This window comes from Adiantum capillus-veneris, chromosome 27, assembly GCF_014529385.1.
Source record: "Adiantum capillus-veneris isolate H3 chromosome 27, ASM1452938v2, whole genome shotgun sequence".
Classification (NCBI taxonomy): Eukaryota; Viridiplantae; Streptophyta; class Polypodiopsida; order Polypodiales; family Pteridaceae; genus Adiantum; species Adiantum capillus-veneris.
This window is the reverse complement of record NC_140957.1, coordinates 48,200,708-48,216,622: the sequence shown is the minus strand read 5'-3', so window position 1 is coordinate 48,216,622 and position 15,915 is coordinate 48,200,708. Positions and strand designations below refer to the sequence as shown.

Genomic DNA, 15,915 nt, shown 5'->3' with positions numbered 1-15,915 from the left:
CTAGAATATTTTTCCCATGTTTCAGTTATGTCACCTACAATCTTGGAGAGAAGTTTGTCTCAGCTTACAATCGCGTTGCTTGAAAATGCTATAAATGCTATAAAGATGCTTGGCTTCGTTTGACCTCACATACACATGTCTACATTTTCCTCTAAATCTTCAACTAAGAGGTGAAAGCACCTAGAACAAGGAATTTAGCATAAAATCCTTCATTAAATTGATGTTACCACCACATGAAGGGTTTCGATTCTTTGGTTTTCTTACTTCAATAAGAGAGCTTAACTTCGAGAAATAACAATAAGAAATCTACCTGTTTATCATGACCTCTCTCTCTCTCTCTCTCTCACACACACACACACAGCAAAACCATGGCTTCATTGTGCTTTCTCAGCACAAAGGAGTCTCTTTTAGCTACAATGCCACTTTAAGAAGAACGCAACAAAGCAAGGAGATTGTGAAGAACGTGACAAAAGGAACGCATAAATCAACATAATGACAGGGCAGAACCTAAAGCAACGCCATGATATTGCGACCTAAAACAGCACCATGATATGCATGAGGATGTCCTTCAGACCCAAGCATCTGATGAACTTGAAGATTATCACCTTTCAATGAAGAACATTATCTAAACTACGGATGTACAATGTATGTTGTATCCTACATTGGCTTCATTTGGGGAAAAAAAAAAAGCAATGCTTTAATTAATTGCCTCGCAACGATGGCGAACCTCACCTTCACTTCCTGTTTTTACACCAACAAGGCTAAGCTTTTGCATTGCCAGAACCCATGCATTGAAAAAACTAGCTTGGGACTGGGCGAGTTTTCCGACGGTTGAGCGAGTGCGAGTGTCGGTCCACAGAACTTGGTCGGAGGCAAGCAAACCAAGCCCATGTTGAAGGTTGCTGAAGTAGACATTGTCAAACCTTTTGGGTGTAGTCGCATCATTGAAAGCCACAACAGTTGGATCCAAGTGCACATTGGGACAAGAAAACCTTAATTGCTGAGCAAAGGTGCTATTGATCGTCGGGTCTTGCCTCGCTCCATAGATCCTATCAAGGAATACTCCACAATGTGCAAACCCCACGGTGTGAGCCCCTATCCATCATTCCAAGAAACACAAGAATTTTTATAAAAACATAATCTTTATGCTGCATATATTTAGCTCAATTAATGTACAGGTGTCTATGTATGAGAGTTTGGGCCGAATCCCCAAGAAATGAAAGCAAAAAAGCTTCGATAAAAGCTAAAAAGCGCTATTTGATCAGTCTGCGTAGTATCCAGTAGTTGGTTGGGTATGTCAAGTGACATGGTTATACACTCAAATCAAAATAGTGTTGACAAAAACTCTTCCTTCAGAAAATCGAAAAAAGGACTCAAACATCACTTGGCTTTGTCCAAATGTCTGTATGTTTCTACACTAAAGTCTAAATGTAGCAAAATTTGCCAGTTTCCTTGAAGGCAAGCTTGAAATTTACCAAGGTTTTCCAAATTTTTCCTTGACTTAAGTTCTGCATTTTGAAATTGAGCAAATAAATCTCTCTCTCTCTCTCTCTCTCTCTCTCTCTCTCTCTCTCTCAAGTGTGGTAGATTGGTTATCCCATTTCCCTATTGAAGATCTGTCTTGAGTTCAAGACTCGTCTGATAGATCTCTCTCTCTCTCTCTCTCTCTCTCTCTCTCTCTCTCTCTCTCTGTGTGTGTGTGTGTGTGTGTGTGTCTCTCGTACACACACACACACACACACACACAACAATGCTGATTGTTGAAGAAAAGGAGGGAACCTGAGAGGATAACCATCTCGTCGCGTGAGAAGCCCTTTTGCAGAAAGAGGCGGGTGAGCTGATCCACGTTCATGTTGGGCTGTGGCAAATTGCCTGCCACCATCGACGCCTTCGACACACGCGCATCCTTACGTCCCTTAAGCACTGGCCAAAACGGCCCTCCCACCTACCCCCAGATGCAACAAGAAATTAACAACAATGCTAACAAGGTGAACAAAATTGCAAACCCCCCCCCCCCCCCCCCCCCCCCCACACACACACACACATAAACCAATGGAATTATCGAAAAGGAAGTACACTACTACAACTCATGGACAAATAGACATGATCTCCATAGTGTTAAACAAAGTCCCAAGCATCTTGATATCCAAAAATGGCAAGAACTTGAGCACTTAGCTCAAGATTACCAAGGCTCTCTCATGGCTTGTGATAGAAGTTACTAGTGATAGGGATTGAGGTGCATAATCTAGGGGACCGTTCATGGTTTTAGCATAATTAATAGAGATTAGGTTACAGATTAGTTGAGAGACTCAATACACGATAGAATGATGCACAAGATTGCTTGGTTATCTAAACTAACATAATATGGCGGAAGGGGAGATCGATCCCCGGCTCGTTGCTGCTCCTGCGCGCTCCCCTCCCCCCCCGCCTGCTCCTGCTCCCCCTCGCCATAGCCCCCCTTCGCCTTCGCCCTCGCGCTGCCCCCTTGCCTGCCCCCTGCCTGCGCGCTGTCTGTCCGCGAGCGCTGCTGAGCTTGCACCCAGCCTGCGCGCAGCCCAGCCAGAGTGCAGCCCCGCCCGCTGCCCCCCTCTTGCTCGCTGCCCGCTGCCCTCGCCTCTCCAGCCCCTTATCCTCACACCCCCCCCCCCCCCCCCCCGAAGGCCCTGCTTGAATTGCCTGGCAGTGGATTCTCAGTTGGATTCTTCTTGCCGAGCTCTCAAGCGTTAGCCTTCTCGTCCGCCCTTCTCCTTCAGAGCAGCAGACACTAATGGAGGCTCATGCTCCACCTCAGAGGGACTCCTCCGAAGCCCCCTCGCCCGACTCCGCTGAGCCCTCCATTCGACTTGCTCTTTCACCGACAGAGCATTTCACCGACAGAGCAAGCGAGCCTAGCCGCAAAGGTAGAGCGTTTGCAGGCGACCTCGGTCATTTGCAAGATTCTCGACACCCGACCCAACAGAGGAGAGCTGCGTGACCTTCTCCAGGCCCACCTTCTCGCAAAGGTGGGCAAGATCTTGGATGTCCAAATTCTCGGACGGGGGTACTACCAGATCGAGTTCGAGACCTCCGAGATGGCTTCCAAGGTCATAGCTATGAGTCCACTGGCCATCCGAGCATCACGCGCCCACTTTCGACAGTGGCAACATGGTTTTGACCCGACTTCGGATGTGCTAGTAGAGGAGGCAGACATCCCCATCTCAGTCTGCTTTCCGGGTTTACGGAGGGAGTACCTACCACTTCTCTCCAGGATTGGCTCCGCCATCGGGACAGTCCTGGAGACACCTCGTACAGCAACAGCAGTAGCTGCCAAGGCGGCTGGCATCCCCTCAGTTCGAGTTTTGGTCAGAGATACCCACACGCTCCCGAAGGTCATCCTTCTGCCTCGGGTGAGTGGGGGTTGGTTTAGATAGAGTGTGGAGTACTTGGGTCTCCCGAACCAGTGCTTCATTTGCAGACAGATGGGCCAACTAGCGAAGGCCTGTCCATGGAGGAGGCCACGACCTGCACCTCAACCTCAGCCTCAACCTGCCAAGGTTGGGCCGCCACGGCCAGCGACAGAGAGCACAGATTCAGAGTCACCCTCCGAGCCTGGGACTCCAGCGAAGGAGGGGTGGCAGCAGGCCCGTGGCCGTCGACGCCAGGGGCCACAGCGACAGCCTGGCACTCAGAGTGGCACTCAGGTGCCTACTCAGCAGCAGTGGGTTCCCACGGGGAACCGCTTTGGTCCTCTTGAGAAGGAGGAGCCCCCTACGCCAGCCTCCACCTCCGCTTCACCCTCGCCAGCCGCCCCCCCCCCTTCAGAGTTCCCCTCCTCCTCCTCATCCTCCCCCCCGCCCTCTGTTCCCGTCCACTCCCCCCCACCTCGCCCCTCTACCTCTTTCACCCCACCCCGCTTCTCCTCCCCTCTGCCCCCTCCCCCCCCCCCCCCCCCCCCCCCCTCCCCAGCTCCTTCTCTCCCCCCCCTCCTGCTCCAGTTCCACAGTCGACTCAGGAGACTGGTCCCTCGCCGGCGGCTAGGAGATCTCTTGGCAGCGCCTTTGCCACGAGTCGCCTAGCGAGAGAGGGTCAGCCCTTCTTGCGGCCCCCTCTGCAGATTCAGACTTCTTCCCTTGCAGCTATCCCTCGTGGTCTGACAAGCATTGACCTCCGACGCCGCTGGGATTTCTTCGACTACTGGTTTACTCGCTTTCTCGGCGATTCCGTAGCACACCATGAGGCAGCTGCTTCAGGGTCCATGCTTTGTTCCTCGCCACTAGGGGGACAGAGGCCTTGGACTCAGCAGTTGGTTTCTCCTTCCCCCTCTGTGGTAGGACTGAGACAGAGTGGTCCCTCGACTCAGTGGTGGGATGGTTGCATACACAGGTTCTCGAGTTCTCTCACCACTTGGGAGAACTTGGAGTTACAGATTTGCTGCAGACTTTGTGGCCACTGGCCAAGTTTGCGGTGACACCCCCAGACTCAGCAGGATGTAGGCACATTGTGGTGTACTTTTTTGTGATACGCAGTGTTTGCGTTGCTATGTATACATTCATGAGGACTCCTGGACAGAGGAGGTTGCTTTACGCACGGCTCGCTCTGCTTGGGCCTGGGCTAGGCACTCACTACAGTCTCGCCTATCTAGAGGACGCTCCGATGCGGATTACTCCCCATCCAAGCCACCTCGAAGATAGCCCGTCTTGCTGCTGCGGCAGCATCTGTTCTCTCTCGCTCCCCATGAGGATCGTCTCGTGGAACGTGCAGGGACTACGTGGGCCCCAGTTTCAACGACAGCGGGGCCGATTGCGTCAGGAGCTTCAGCGTTGCCTTGTGGGAGGAGAGATTGATCTCCTTATGCTACAGGAGCACCATCTGTCTGAGAGCCGCATTCGGCGATGTGGTCAGACTTTGCGTGGACGATATGATACCTTTTGGTCAGCTGCTTTTGGACCTGGAGGCATCTAGGGTGGGGTATGTATGACTATTGCGGACTCATTGCAGCAGGCCATTGTGGGCAGAGGGATTATTGTTCCAGGCAGGGCTCAGTGGATTACTATGCAGGTTCAGGGTGGCCTTGTGGGCTTCCTGAACATCTATGCGCCCAATGTGGCGAGTGCTCGTGCAGAGTTTTGGTCACAGATTGTTGAGTCTTTGCCACAGGCTGACCATTGGTGTGTAGGAGGAGACTTCAACATGTTGGAGGACCCTTCTGACAGGATTAGAGGTAGCCATGCTACTCTGCATGGAGTCGAGTTAGTAGCCTTGGAGAGGTTGTGTATGACTTTGAGGGTCTCGGATACATGGCAGCACTCTGGCTTTGTGAGGCCTCCAGAGAGTCTTGCCTTCTCTAGGTCGGACCGCAGAGTGGGAGGAGTGAATCTATCGCGGATAGATCGCTTCTACACTAGTGACCACTTCAGTGACTTGGGGGGATCAGTGGGCATCCTAACAAGGACATCCTTCTCGGACCATGCACCAGTGATCCTCACAGTGGCAGACAGGCAGAGGAGTGGGAACATGATGCTTCGCATCCCAGAGCAGGTCTTGTTGGACGCAGCACTCAGAGAGAGGGTAGAGGCTCTTTGGACAGAAGGCATGGACAGCCAAGCTCTACCTGCAGACAGAGTGGCCTTAGGCCTAGCTCAGCTTAGCCACTTTTTTCTCCAGGAGTCTCTGGCTCGACGGGCTGCAGTGAGAGAGGAGCAGCGCCTCAGACGAGGCATTGAGAGAGGAGGAGCAGCGCCTCAGACTTTGTGGCCACTGGCCAAGTTTGCGGTGACACCCCCAGACTCAGCAGGATGTAGGCACATTGTGGTGTACTTTTTTGTGATACGCAGTGTTTGCGTTGCTATGTATACATTCATGAGGACTCCTGGACAGAGGAGGTTGCTTTACGCACGGCTCGCTCTGCTTGGGCCTGGGCTAGGCACTCACTACAGTCTCGCCTATCTAGAGGACGCTCGGATGCGGATTACTCCCCATCCAAGCCAGCCTCGAAGATAGCCCGTCTTGCTGCTGCGGCAGCATCTGTTCTCTCTCGCTCCCCATGAGGATCGTCTCGTGGAACGTGCAGGGACTACGTGGGCCCCAGTTTCAACGACAGCGGGGCCGATTGCGTCAGGAGCTTCAGCGTTGCCTTGTGGGAGGAGAGATTGATCTCCTTATGCTACAGGAGCACCATCTGTCTGAGAGCCGCATTCGGCGATGTGGTCAGACTTTGCGTGGACGATATGATACCTTTTGGTCAGCTGCTTTTGGACCTGGAGGCATCTAGGGTGGGGTATGTATGACTATTGCGGACTCATTGCAGCAGGCCATTGTGGGCAGAGGGATTATTGTTCCAGGCAGGGCTCAGTGGATTACTATGCAGGTTCAGGGTGGCCTTGTGGGCTTCCTGAACATCTATGCGCCCAATGTGGCGAGTGCTCGTGCAGAGTTTTGGTCACAGATTGTTGAGTCTTTGCCACAGGCTGACCATTGGTGTGTAGGAGGAGACTTCAACATGTTGGAGGACCCTTCTGACAGGATTAGAGGTAGCCATGCTACTCTGCATGGAGTCGAGTTAGTAGCCTTGGAGAGGTTGTGTATGACTTTGAGGGTCTCGGATACATGGCAGCACTCTGGCTTTGTGAGGCCTCCAGAGAGTCTTGCCTTCTCTAGGTCGGACCGCAGAGTGGGAGGAGTGAATCTATCGCGGATAGATCGCTTCTACACTAGTGACCACTTCAGTGACTTGGGGGGATCAGTGGGCATCCTAACAAGGACATCCTTCTCGGACCATGCACCAGTGATCCTCACAGTGGCAGACAGGCAGAGGAGTGGGAACATGATGCTTCGCATCCCAGAGCAGGTCTTGTTGGACTCAGCACTCAGAGAGAGGGTAGAGGCTCTTTGGACAGAAGGCATGGACAGCCAAGCTCTACCTGCAGACAGAGTGGCCTTAGGCCTAGCTCAGCTTAGCCACTTTTTTCTCCAGGAGTCTCTGGCTCGACGGGCTGCAGTGAGAGAGGAGCAGCGCCTCAGACGAGGCATTGAGAGAGGAGGAGCAGCGCCTCAGACTTTGTGGCCACTAGCCAAGTTTGCGGTGACACCCCCAGACTCAGCAGGATGTAGGCACATTGTGGTGTACTTTTTTGTGATATGCAGTGTTTGCGTTGCTATGTATACATTCATGAGGACTCCTGGACAGAGGAGGTTGCTTTATGCACAGCTCGCTCTGCTTGGGCCTGGGCTAGGCACTCACTACAGTCTCGCCTATCTAGAGGACGCTCCGATGCGGATTACTCCCCATCCAAGCCAGCCTCGAAGATAGCCCGTCTTGCTGCTGCGGCAGCATCTGTTCTCTCTCGCTCCCCATGAGGATCGTCTCGTGGAACGTGCAGGGACTACGTGGGCCCCAGTTTCAGCGACAACGGGGCCAATTGCGTCAGGAGCTTCAGCGTTGCCTTGTGGGAGGAGAGATTGATCTCCTTATGCTACAGGAGCACCATCTGTCTGAGAGCCGCATTCGGCGATGTGGTCAGATTTTGCGTGGACGATATGATACCTTTTGGTCAGCTGCTTTTGGACCTGGAGGCATCTAGGGTGGGGTATGTATGACTATTGCGGACTCATTGCAGCAGGCCATTGTGGGCAGAGGGATTATTGTGCCAGGCAGGGCTCAGTGGATTACTATGCAGGTTCAGGGTGGCCTTGTGGGCTTCCTGAACATCTATGCGGCCAATGTGGCGAGTGCTCGTGCAGAGTTTTGGTCACAGATTGTTGAGTCTTTGCCACAGGCTGACCATTGGTGTGTAGGAGGAGACTTCAACATGTTGGAGGACCCTTCTGACAGGATTGGAGGTAGCCATGCTACTGTGCATGGAGTCGAGTTAGCAGCCTTGGAGAGGTTGTGTATGACTTTGAGGGTCTCGGATACATGGCAGCACTCTGGCTTTGTGAGGCCTCCAGAGAGTCTTGCCTTCTCTAGGTCGGACCGCAGAGTGGGAGGAGTGAATCTATCGCGGATAGATCGCTTCTACACTAGTGACCACTTCAGTGACTTGGGGGGATCAGTGGGCATCCTAACAGGGACATCCTTCTCGGACCATGCACCAATGATCCTCACAGTGGCAGACAGGCAGAGGAGTGGGAACACGATGCTTCGCATCCCAGAGCGGGTCTTGTTGGACTCAGCACTCAGAGAGAGGGTAGAGGCTCTTTGGACAGAAGGCATGGACAGCCAAGCTCTACCTGCAGACAGAGTGGCCTTAGGCCTAGCTCAGCTTAGCCACTTTTTTCTCCAGGAGTCTCTGGCTCGACGGGCTGCAGTGAGAGAGGAGGAGCAGCGCCTCAGACGAGGCATTGCTTCACTACAGAGGATGCAGGAGCAGCATCCAGACAGTCCATGGTTGGAGGAGCAGTTGCAGCAGGCTCGACAGGAGCTTGCTTGCACAGAGGAGAGGCGTCATGAGTTTGCCTTTCACCGACAGGCATCTCAGTGGACTCAGGTGGGAGACAGAGTGAGGTGTGCTTTTTTTGAGACAGTGGAACCTCGGCACTCGCATGCCAAGGTCAATCAATTGAGGAGACCCGATGGGTCAGTTGTTTGTGAGCCCGAGGATATGCGTGCAGTTGCTACTGACTTTTACCGTGAGTTACTGTCGGCTGAGCCCCAGTCAGAGCGGCAGGATGCATGCAGGGAGCAGGTTTGGGCACAGATGCCTTGTCTTGTGACTGAGGAGATGCGCCAGAGGCTAGAGATGTCTCTTCAGCTTGAGGAGCTGCACACGGCTCTTAGGGCCCTCCCTCGTGGTAGCTGTCCAGGTGAGGATGGGCTGACTCCCAGCTTCTTCTTGGAGTACTGGGACCTGCTTGGCCCAGATCTTTGTAGTACCTTTCAGTACATTCTGCACACAGGAGTGATGCCGGATAGCATGAGTGAGGGCTTGAGTTACCTCATTCCAAAGGAGGGTGGCTCCTTGGATGAGATTCAACAGTGGCACCCCATCACCATCCTCAACTCAGCCTACAAAATTCTTGCCAAGGCTCTGAGTTTGAGGATTCAGCCACTTTTGGAGAGCCTTATACATGGGACTCAGACAGGTTTTGTCAAGGAACGCAGTATCCTTGACAACATCTTCGCTTTCTGGGAGGCTTCTGCCCTAGCACGGCTCCGTGGGGAGGACCTTGTGATTCTTCTTCTTGATTTTGAGAAGGCATACGACAGAGTTGATTGGGACTTTCTAGAGGGCACTCTACGCAAGATGGGCTTCTCAGATGCTTGGATTAGAGGGGTGTCAGCTTTGTACAGACAGGCTCACAGTCAGGGGCAGGAGGTAGAGGTGAGCGCTTCGTGCTCACACGATCGGTCAGACAGGGTTGTCCTCTTGCCCCCTTTCTCTTTCTGTTCTATGCGTAGGCGATGAGCAGATTTTTGGTGTCACAGCAGGCTGGCCTGAGGGGCTTAGCACTCCCTATACGGGGAGATGAGCTTCTGGACGCTGAGTTTGCCGACGACTCAGCCTTGTACTTAGAGGGCCAGGAGGCCAATCTACACAGATGTGAGCAGGCTTTGGAGACCTTCTGCTGTGCATCGGGCGCACTGATCAACTGGAGAAACACAGTGGCTTTCTCGGTTGGCAGTGCTCCTGTGCCAGATTGGATGCCAGGAGAGGGTTTCAGGTGGATTCCTCCAGGGACTACAGTTCGGTACTTGGGTTGTCAGGTTGGTTTGGACTTGTCCCCCGAGCAGCAGATGGCTCCTCTTCTCCTGTCCATCAGGAGAAAGCTGTTACATTGGAGCTCAGCACGACTTTCGTTGGCTGGTAGAGTAGTAGTTGCCAACCAGGTTTTGTTGGCGACTATGTGGTACATCACCTCTTGCTGGATCTTCTCGAGTTCTTGTATCAGCCAAATAGAGAGGCTGATCAGGAACTTCCTTTGGTCAGGTCGTGACACTCAGATTGCCCGAGCCAAGGTGGCTTGGTCGGTCATCACACTTCCTTGTTCTCAGGGAGGGCTTGGGATCATTGATCTAGCACAGCAGAGCAGAGCCCTTCTTGGGAAGTTCGTCGTCAGAGGACTTCTTCCAGGCGAGGAGCCCTAAAAGGAGTTCTTGCTGCAGAGGCTTCGTGCCAGGGTGCCTCAGTCAGAGGCCCTTGCCAACCTTCGACCAGATGGATCTTTACAGAGTTGCGCCGAGTTGGTTTGAGCAGGAGACTGGAGGACCGATTCGCTGTGAGTTTGCTTCGATCTTGGGAGCTCTTACGGCATGGCCTAGAGCAGAGACAGCCGACTTGCACGGAGGAGCGCCTACGGCAGCCCCTCGTCTGAAACCCCATGGTTAGCACTCACAGAGGCCACTTGGTTGGGAGTCGGCCTCATGTTTCTTGGGGTCCCATGGCAGCAGGTCCAGTGCGCTCTCTAGGTGACTGGATAGAGTTAACAGGTTTGTCAGAGGAGGTGCAGGGTGTCCAACTACAGGGCATGCGAGGAGTGCAGAGCATGTGTCAGGACATCTCGGAGTCAGTTCCAGCTAAGTGGCTCACGCCTCTCGAGCCAGTAGCACCCTGGTGGATGGGAGCCTTCACACGACTGGAGGTTCTCATTTCAATCAGGGCCTGCTCAGAGACTGTCCCAGCCCTGTTCTTCGAGCTTCAGGGTGGGGGACGATTACAGCGAGTTGCAGTAGAGGCCCCGCAGGTAGCAGAGTGCTGTTTCCAGAGGATCCGAGTTGTGGGCATCTGTGGGAGGACTTGCGTCATAGACCCTAACCCAGCAGCTCTTGAGACTGGACATTGGAGGCTATGGGCTTGGGAGTGTTGTCCACTAGCACGAGTACAGTGGGATCCTAGTGAGTGGCTATGGAGGGACCCCTTCTCTTCTGCAGACCGCCCAGGAGTCCCCTTCTTTCAGTACACTGTTCGACTTGGACGTCATATACTTGCAGCACAGAGAGAGGCCCGCCCCGCTGCAGCACGTCATTGGCAGGAGGAGGGCCTCACAGTCGAGTTCTTGGCAGCCTTTTGGCAGAGGCTGTGGGACTCCAGACAGCCAAGGCGCGTCACTTTGTTCCAGTGGCTAGTTGCACACAGAGCCACAGCAATAGGGAGCTCGCTTGTGCATAGTGGTCTCTCGGCCGCATGTGCAGCCTGTGACCAGTTGGTGGAGAGTCAGCGTCACTGTCTTTGGGACTGTCCCTCGACCCAACAGGTGTGGCTACGAGTTCTTCGGCTGATGCCTGCCCTCTCCACAGCTCGACAGTACACTTGGGGGACAGCGGCTTGGTCCTCCCTCACGGGCCCGGCACTTCAGTTTGAGCTATCTTCCACTAGCAGGATGATAGTGATGCAGGGGGGGGCGACCTACACTCCAGCCTGCTACAGAGCTTACTCCACAGGAGTGGTGCAGTGAGAGAGAGGAGTGTTGGGAGCTCATCAGTGGCCTAGCTCTCTGGTTCATCTGGCGGGCCTGCTGTTTCCGCATCTTTGAGGCTCGCCCTGTGCCACCAACAGAGACTGTTCGTGACTTTTGGCTAGAGCTGATCCATACTCTCAGAGGACAGCTTGAGGGACTACAGGGCAGCTCCGACCGCATGCGGGGGCACCACGAGGCTTTCCTTCGACTCTGGCGCCCTGGGCCTTTCTACACCATAGTCCAGGGGGTGCTCAGATGGCACTACTGTCCACCTGTGTGGCTCTTCCCTCCTCCCATCTCTTGATTTAGCCTCATTGTATATATGCTGCTTTTTCATTGGGAGAGTCTCCCCATCATGCTTGTTGTAGCCCTCTCTTGCAGAGGTGGATGTAGCCCTATGGGCAGTTTTCATTAACTAATAGAAGGATCTTTTTCTCGGAAAAAAAAAAATGGCAGAAGGGGGAGAAGTGTCGAAATCTGCAACATGAAGGCTAAACTCCAAAAAGAGGGAGAGAGAAAAAGAGAGAGACGCCGCCGAAGGCGACCGACCATACTAGTTCTTTGAATGAATGTGTACATTGTGTGCACTTAAGTAGAAGCCAGGAGAGCACAATGAGGTGTCATAGGCTAGTCTCAGTCTCATAGCACATTTAGGTGTCACCTACTTAGCTTTCCCACCTCTTAGACTCACTAAGCTTCTTTCCACATCACATGGGTTGTCTACAAGGCTTACACACCATGTGTTTGCCAATCTTCTATAGACAAATTGTATATTCAAGGTACGAAATCGAATAGTATAGCTCAACTGATAGCAAATAAACTTATCTCGAGTATCATGACATACCTACAAATAGATTCATCAACTCAAGGATTAAAATTTTCCTAAACCAAATGCTATTTGGCAGACATGAAACCATTTGGGAAAAGAGGTCCCCTTAAATAGAGTTCCCAAGTTAACAAAGACAGAAATCTCAGTCTAAGAGATTGAGCACCTGCCAAATGGTGCCTCATGATTGGCCCGCCTCCTCCATGACCTTGATCGGGAAAGGACCCTTAGTGTCAACCAAATAGCTAAGGACCTACCAAATGGTGCCTCATGATTGGCCCCTTCTCCGTGACCTGACGGTCGGGAAAGGACCCTTCATGTCAACCAAATAGGTTGAGGAGGGCCATGTAACAGTTTGGTCAGCCCCCCTTACCCATTTTGTCAAGGTCCAGGGTCGGGGGGACCCGAGATCTCAGTCCTCCATCCCATGTGCTTTCTTAAACAAAACAACGTGCAACAGCTGACGGATGTACTACTCATTTGCATATGAAATACTACAATGCTATGGACGAATGGCTACGTGACCCATCAGTAGTAGTAATCCAAATCTACGGCGTAAAGCTTTCACCAACACACACATTAACATTTAGAACTTTAATACAGTTGGGTCATCTCAACATGCCAAAGAAACGACTGCAGGGTTGACTATGTCAGCGTGCACAGTATGCTCAATGTACGACCTGTTAGCATGCAAAATAAGTTATTGTCCACGTGGAGTGTTTTGGTAGATTGTACTTGCCCCTGTTCCCTCGACCCTTGATAGCTGGGAAAGGACTTGCATTGTCCTTTCCCCATGACTTCCGGCCTCCGCCAGTCGCCAACGGATCACTTGTATTATGGGGAAAGGACACAGCATGCCCTCTCCCTACTCCATCTTTAGGTTCTAGCCAAATGGTAGGAATTTGAATTTCTACCATACTAGAAAATCTGGTTAACTAGAACTATAAGTTGAAAAGGCCTTTCTTTTTTGTGGGGGGTGCAAGGGGCACCTCTCAACTAAAACATATCAGTCACCCCCAGGATGAGGATCCCTCCACAAAGGACTTGGGTATGGGACATGTTTCAAATTTTTTGTGGGCGGGGGTATGGAGCCGCCCCTCTAAGGTCATCTTTACACCGATTTCATTAAGAAATTCTATGGTTTTCCACCTTCTAGTTTGAAATTTACATGGACATAATAAAACTTGTAGCTTGAAGTAAAGCAAAAGAGGAGCAAAAAAAATCTCACCAATCCCACAAGATCCCTGGTAGTGATGGCAAGAATGTCAGCACAAGAAACTACACCCGGGCAAACCTTTTCCACAGCAACTTTCGCTCGTATTACCGCATCGAAGCCATCACCTGGGAGTGATAAGTTGTCATCTGAGTCTTTCTCTGCCTTATTGTTGGGTGTAGAAGCTATGAGCACAGATGCATCGCATCCCTACATACCATAACCGATTTAATTGGAAATTATTCACTTGGTAATTGAGGCAATAATAGAATACAACATATAATAATTTAATAGGTAATCCTTTGATCCACTTAGCGAATTAATGGGACATTCTTGACTATGCATTGTGTTGAATTAAAAAACATAAGAGTTCTTTTCAAGACCAACCCTGATATGCAAAGAGGGGTTGGTAGAGAACAAAATTTGAAAAGTATGCCACGCTGAAAAGGGTATAAAAAGTAGCTTCACTTTTGTAAATCATGGACATAAAGTTACCTACTTCCAATAATGTTCTACTTTTAGCACTTGTGGTCTAGCTTGGTTTTGTGTGTGTGTGTGTGTGTGTGTGTGTGTGTGAGAGAGAGAGAGAGCATCACTTCACCCCTCGCCCTCGACGTTTGACGGCCGGAAAGTGTCATTTCACTGTAATCAGAACTCCCCCACGGGTCCCGGCCTCGCTCGATCGCCACATGGCGTCGCCTTGATTTTAGGGAAAGGACATTGAGTGTCCCTCTTGTGTTGTCTCGTTTGAACACAAGCTATGTTGTAGCTTTGCCTTTTGTTTTGTGGCTACACATCCCCAACGCTTAGAGTCCTGCTGGACACAAGCAACGACAATGCTTGTGTGACATGAGTCGCTCTTGCGAAACTACATCCTTGCAAGGTGATTCCGCCAAACTCTCTTGCTGCCTAGGACAATCTTGCTTACGCCCTCCCTCCATGCAAAATGTAATCTTCCTGTTTCCTAGGAAAAATAAAGCTATTTGGGGCCAAATTCCAATAGTTCTCTACCACCATGTGGCTTGATCAAAGAAAGAAAGACATGTCAAATGGCTCAACGGCAATGTCCTTGTGTGACACAAGCACTCCCAGCTTGCAAGCACCGAGACCTGATAATGCCCACAGACAGAGAGAGAGAGAGAGAGAGAGAGAGAACCAGCAAAATTTAAAATAAAACAGAAAGTTGCTAATAAAACAATAAACATATGCGAGCAATTCAAAATGAGAAAGCTGTCTTACACTACACGTGGACCTAGACGATTGGTTCAAGCAACAAGCCAAGCTCTCAAGGTTGCGCACATGAGGCTTTGGCTACAGGAAATTCTACATAGCTTGAAATTCAGGAATCAAGGGGGTACCGCCTGGGGCCAAGGCCTCTTCAACGCACATGATTGTCTCGTCTGCATCAAAACCTCTCTCTCTCTCCTTTGCTTGGTAGCTAGACTAGCGAGCCGCAGCGGCAAACCTCATGTTAAAGATTCTTGCCAGCTCAGTTTTTTTGCCGCTGCGGTTGGTTTGCGATTACATGTAAAGAGGGGGAAAAAAAAAAAAAAAAAAGAAGAGGAATGAGAGAGAGAGAAAAGAGACTCACTGAAACGAAGCAGTCGTGAAAGAAGATGCGTAGAGTGCCGGCCGCAGTGACGAAGGCCTCCCTCTGCTTCTGCACCATCACCGCCTTTATTATTTGCTCCACTTGCGGGCACGTCTTGCTGTAGTAATCAAACGAGAGCCCGGCCCCTGCGGCATTTCCCCTGCTAATGCTATTGCTGAAGAGGAGGAGTGTATAACAGGCCCAGCACATGAGCACTGATGCTCTGTACATCCAGAGCTCCCCAGCTGCCATTGTGAGTGTAAAGCTAGAGAGAGAAAAGGCTAGGAGCAGGGCAGAGAGAGAGAGAGATGTATAAAATGAGTGCGGTGCACTCAGTGAGACTTCCTAATATTAATCTCCCCATACAAAGCACACTGCGCTCTGTGATTCCACTCAGGCTGATTCATCTCACTACCATACAAAGCGCATTGCTCGGTAACTAATTGTAATTAATTCAGCAACATTCCTGTGAACACCACCACCAAACGCAAACCCCCTTACCTGCCTGTGTCTCAATGCTGACTAGGCAGTCTGCAGCACACACTGGCAATGTGCGCGCAGTGCGCACCGCCACAGAGAGAGAGAGAGAGAGAGAGAGAGAGAGGACTCGAGGAGTTGCGACTCTCAGGCTGAGTCAGGCACGCCGGCCGCAAGCGTGCTCAGAACTTCAGAGACAACAGCTCTGATTTATTTGTACAGTCAGATAGTCCAAGATGTATGTATGGCCCACCAATCAGATCATTATTCACACGCACCCCCCCCCCGCCCCCCACCCCAACACACAGTACATTATTTTCAGATTCTCACTCTCGCCACGCTGCAGCATACATGAGCACGCACATCGCAGCAGGTAGAAATTATTTCCACTTTCCCTTTGATCAAGCCTTTCTCACTTTTGCCCTTTTCTTTGGT

At 51.4% G+C, this 15,915-nt stretch overlaps 1 protein-coding gene across 1 annotated transcript; it reads right to left on the bottom strand.

The window, feature by feature from the left end:
• Positions 1-469: 469 nt before the first annotated feature.
• On the bottom strand, positions 470-15,638 carry LOC147421914 (peroxidase 63-like). The gene is made up of 4 exons (XM_086503302.1): positions 15,004-15,638; positions 13,428-13,622; positions 1,780-1,945; positions 470-1,095 (listed from the first exon to the last, which is right to left on the bottom strand). The coding sequence occupies exons 1-4, from the start codon at positions 15,253-15,255 to the stop codon at positions 698-700; spliced, it is 1,011 nt and encodes a 336-aa protein (XP_086359428.1). The 5' UTR covers positions 15,256-15,638; the 3' UTR covers positions 470-697.
• Positions 15,639-15,915: the final 277 nt, after the last annotated feature.

Bases quoted from the DNA above. Each gene is read 5' to 3' on its own strand.
- LOC147421914 (XM_086503302.1), bottom strand. From the start codon at position 15,255: ATGGCAGCTGGGGAGCTCTGGATGTACAGAGCATCAGTGCTCATGTGC. The intron at 13,623-15,003 runs GTGAGTCTCTTT...TATGGTATGTAG, and splicing joins TTCACGACTGCTTCGTTTCA to GGATGCGATGCATCTGTGCT. The intron at 1,946-13,427 runs GTGAGATTTTTT...ATCTGGGGGTAG, and splicing joins CCAGGGATCTTGTGGGATTG to GTGGGAGGGCCGTTTTGGCC.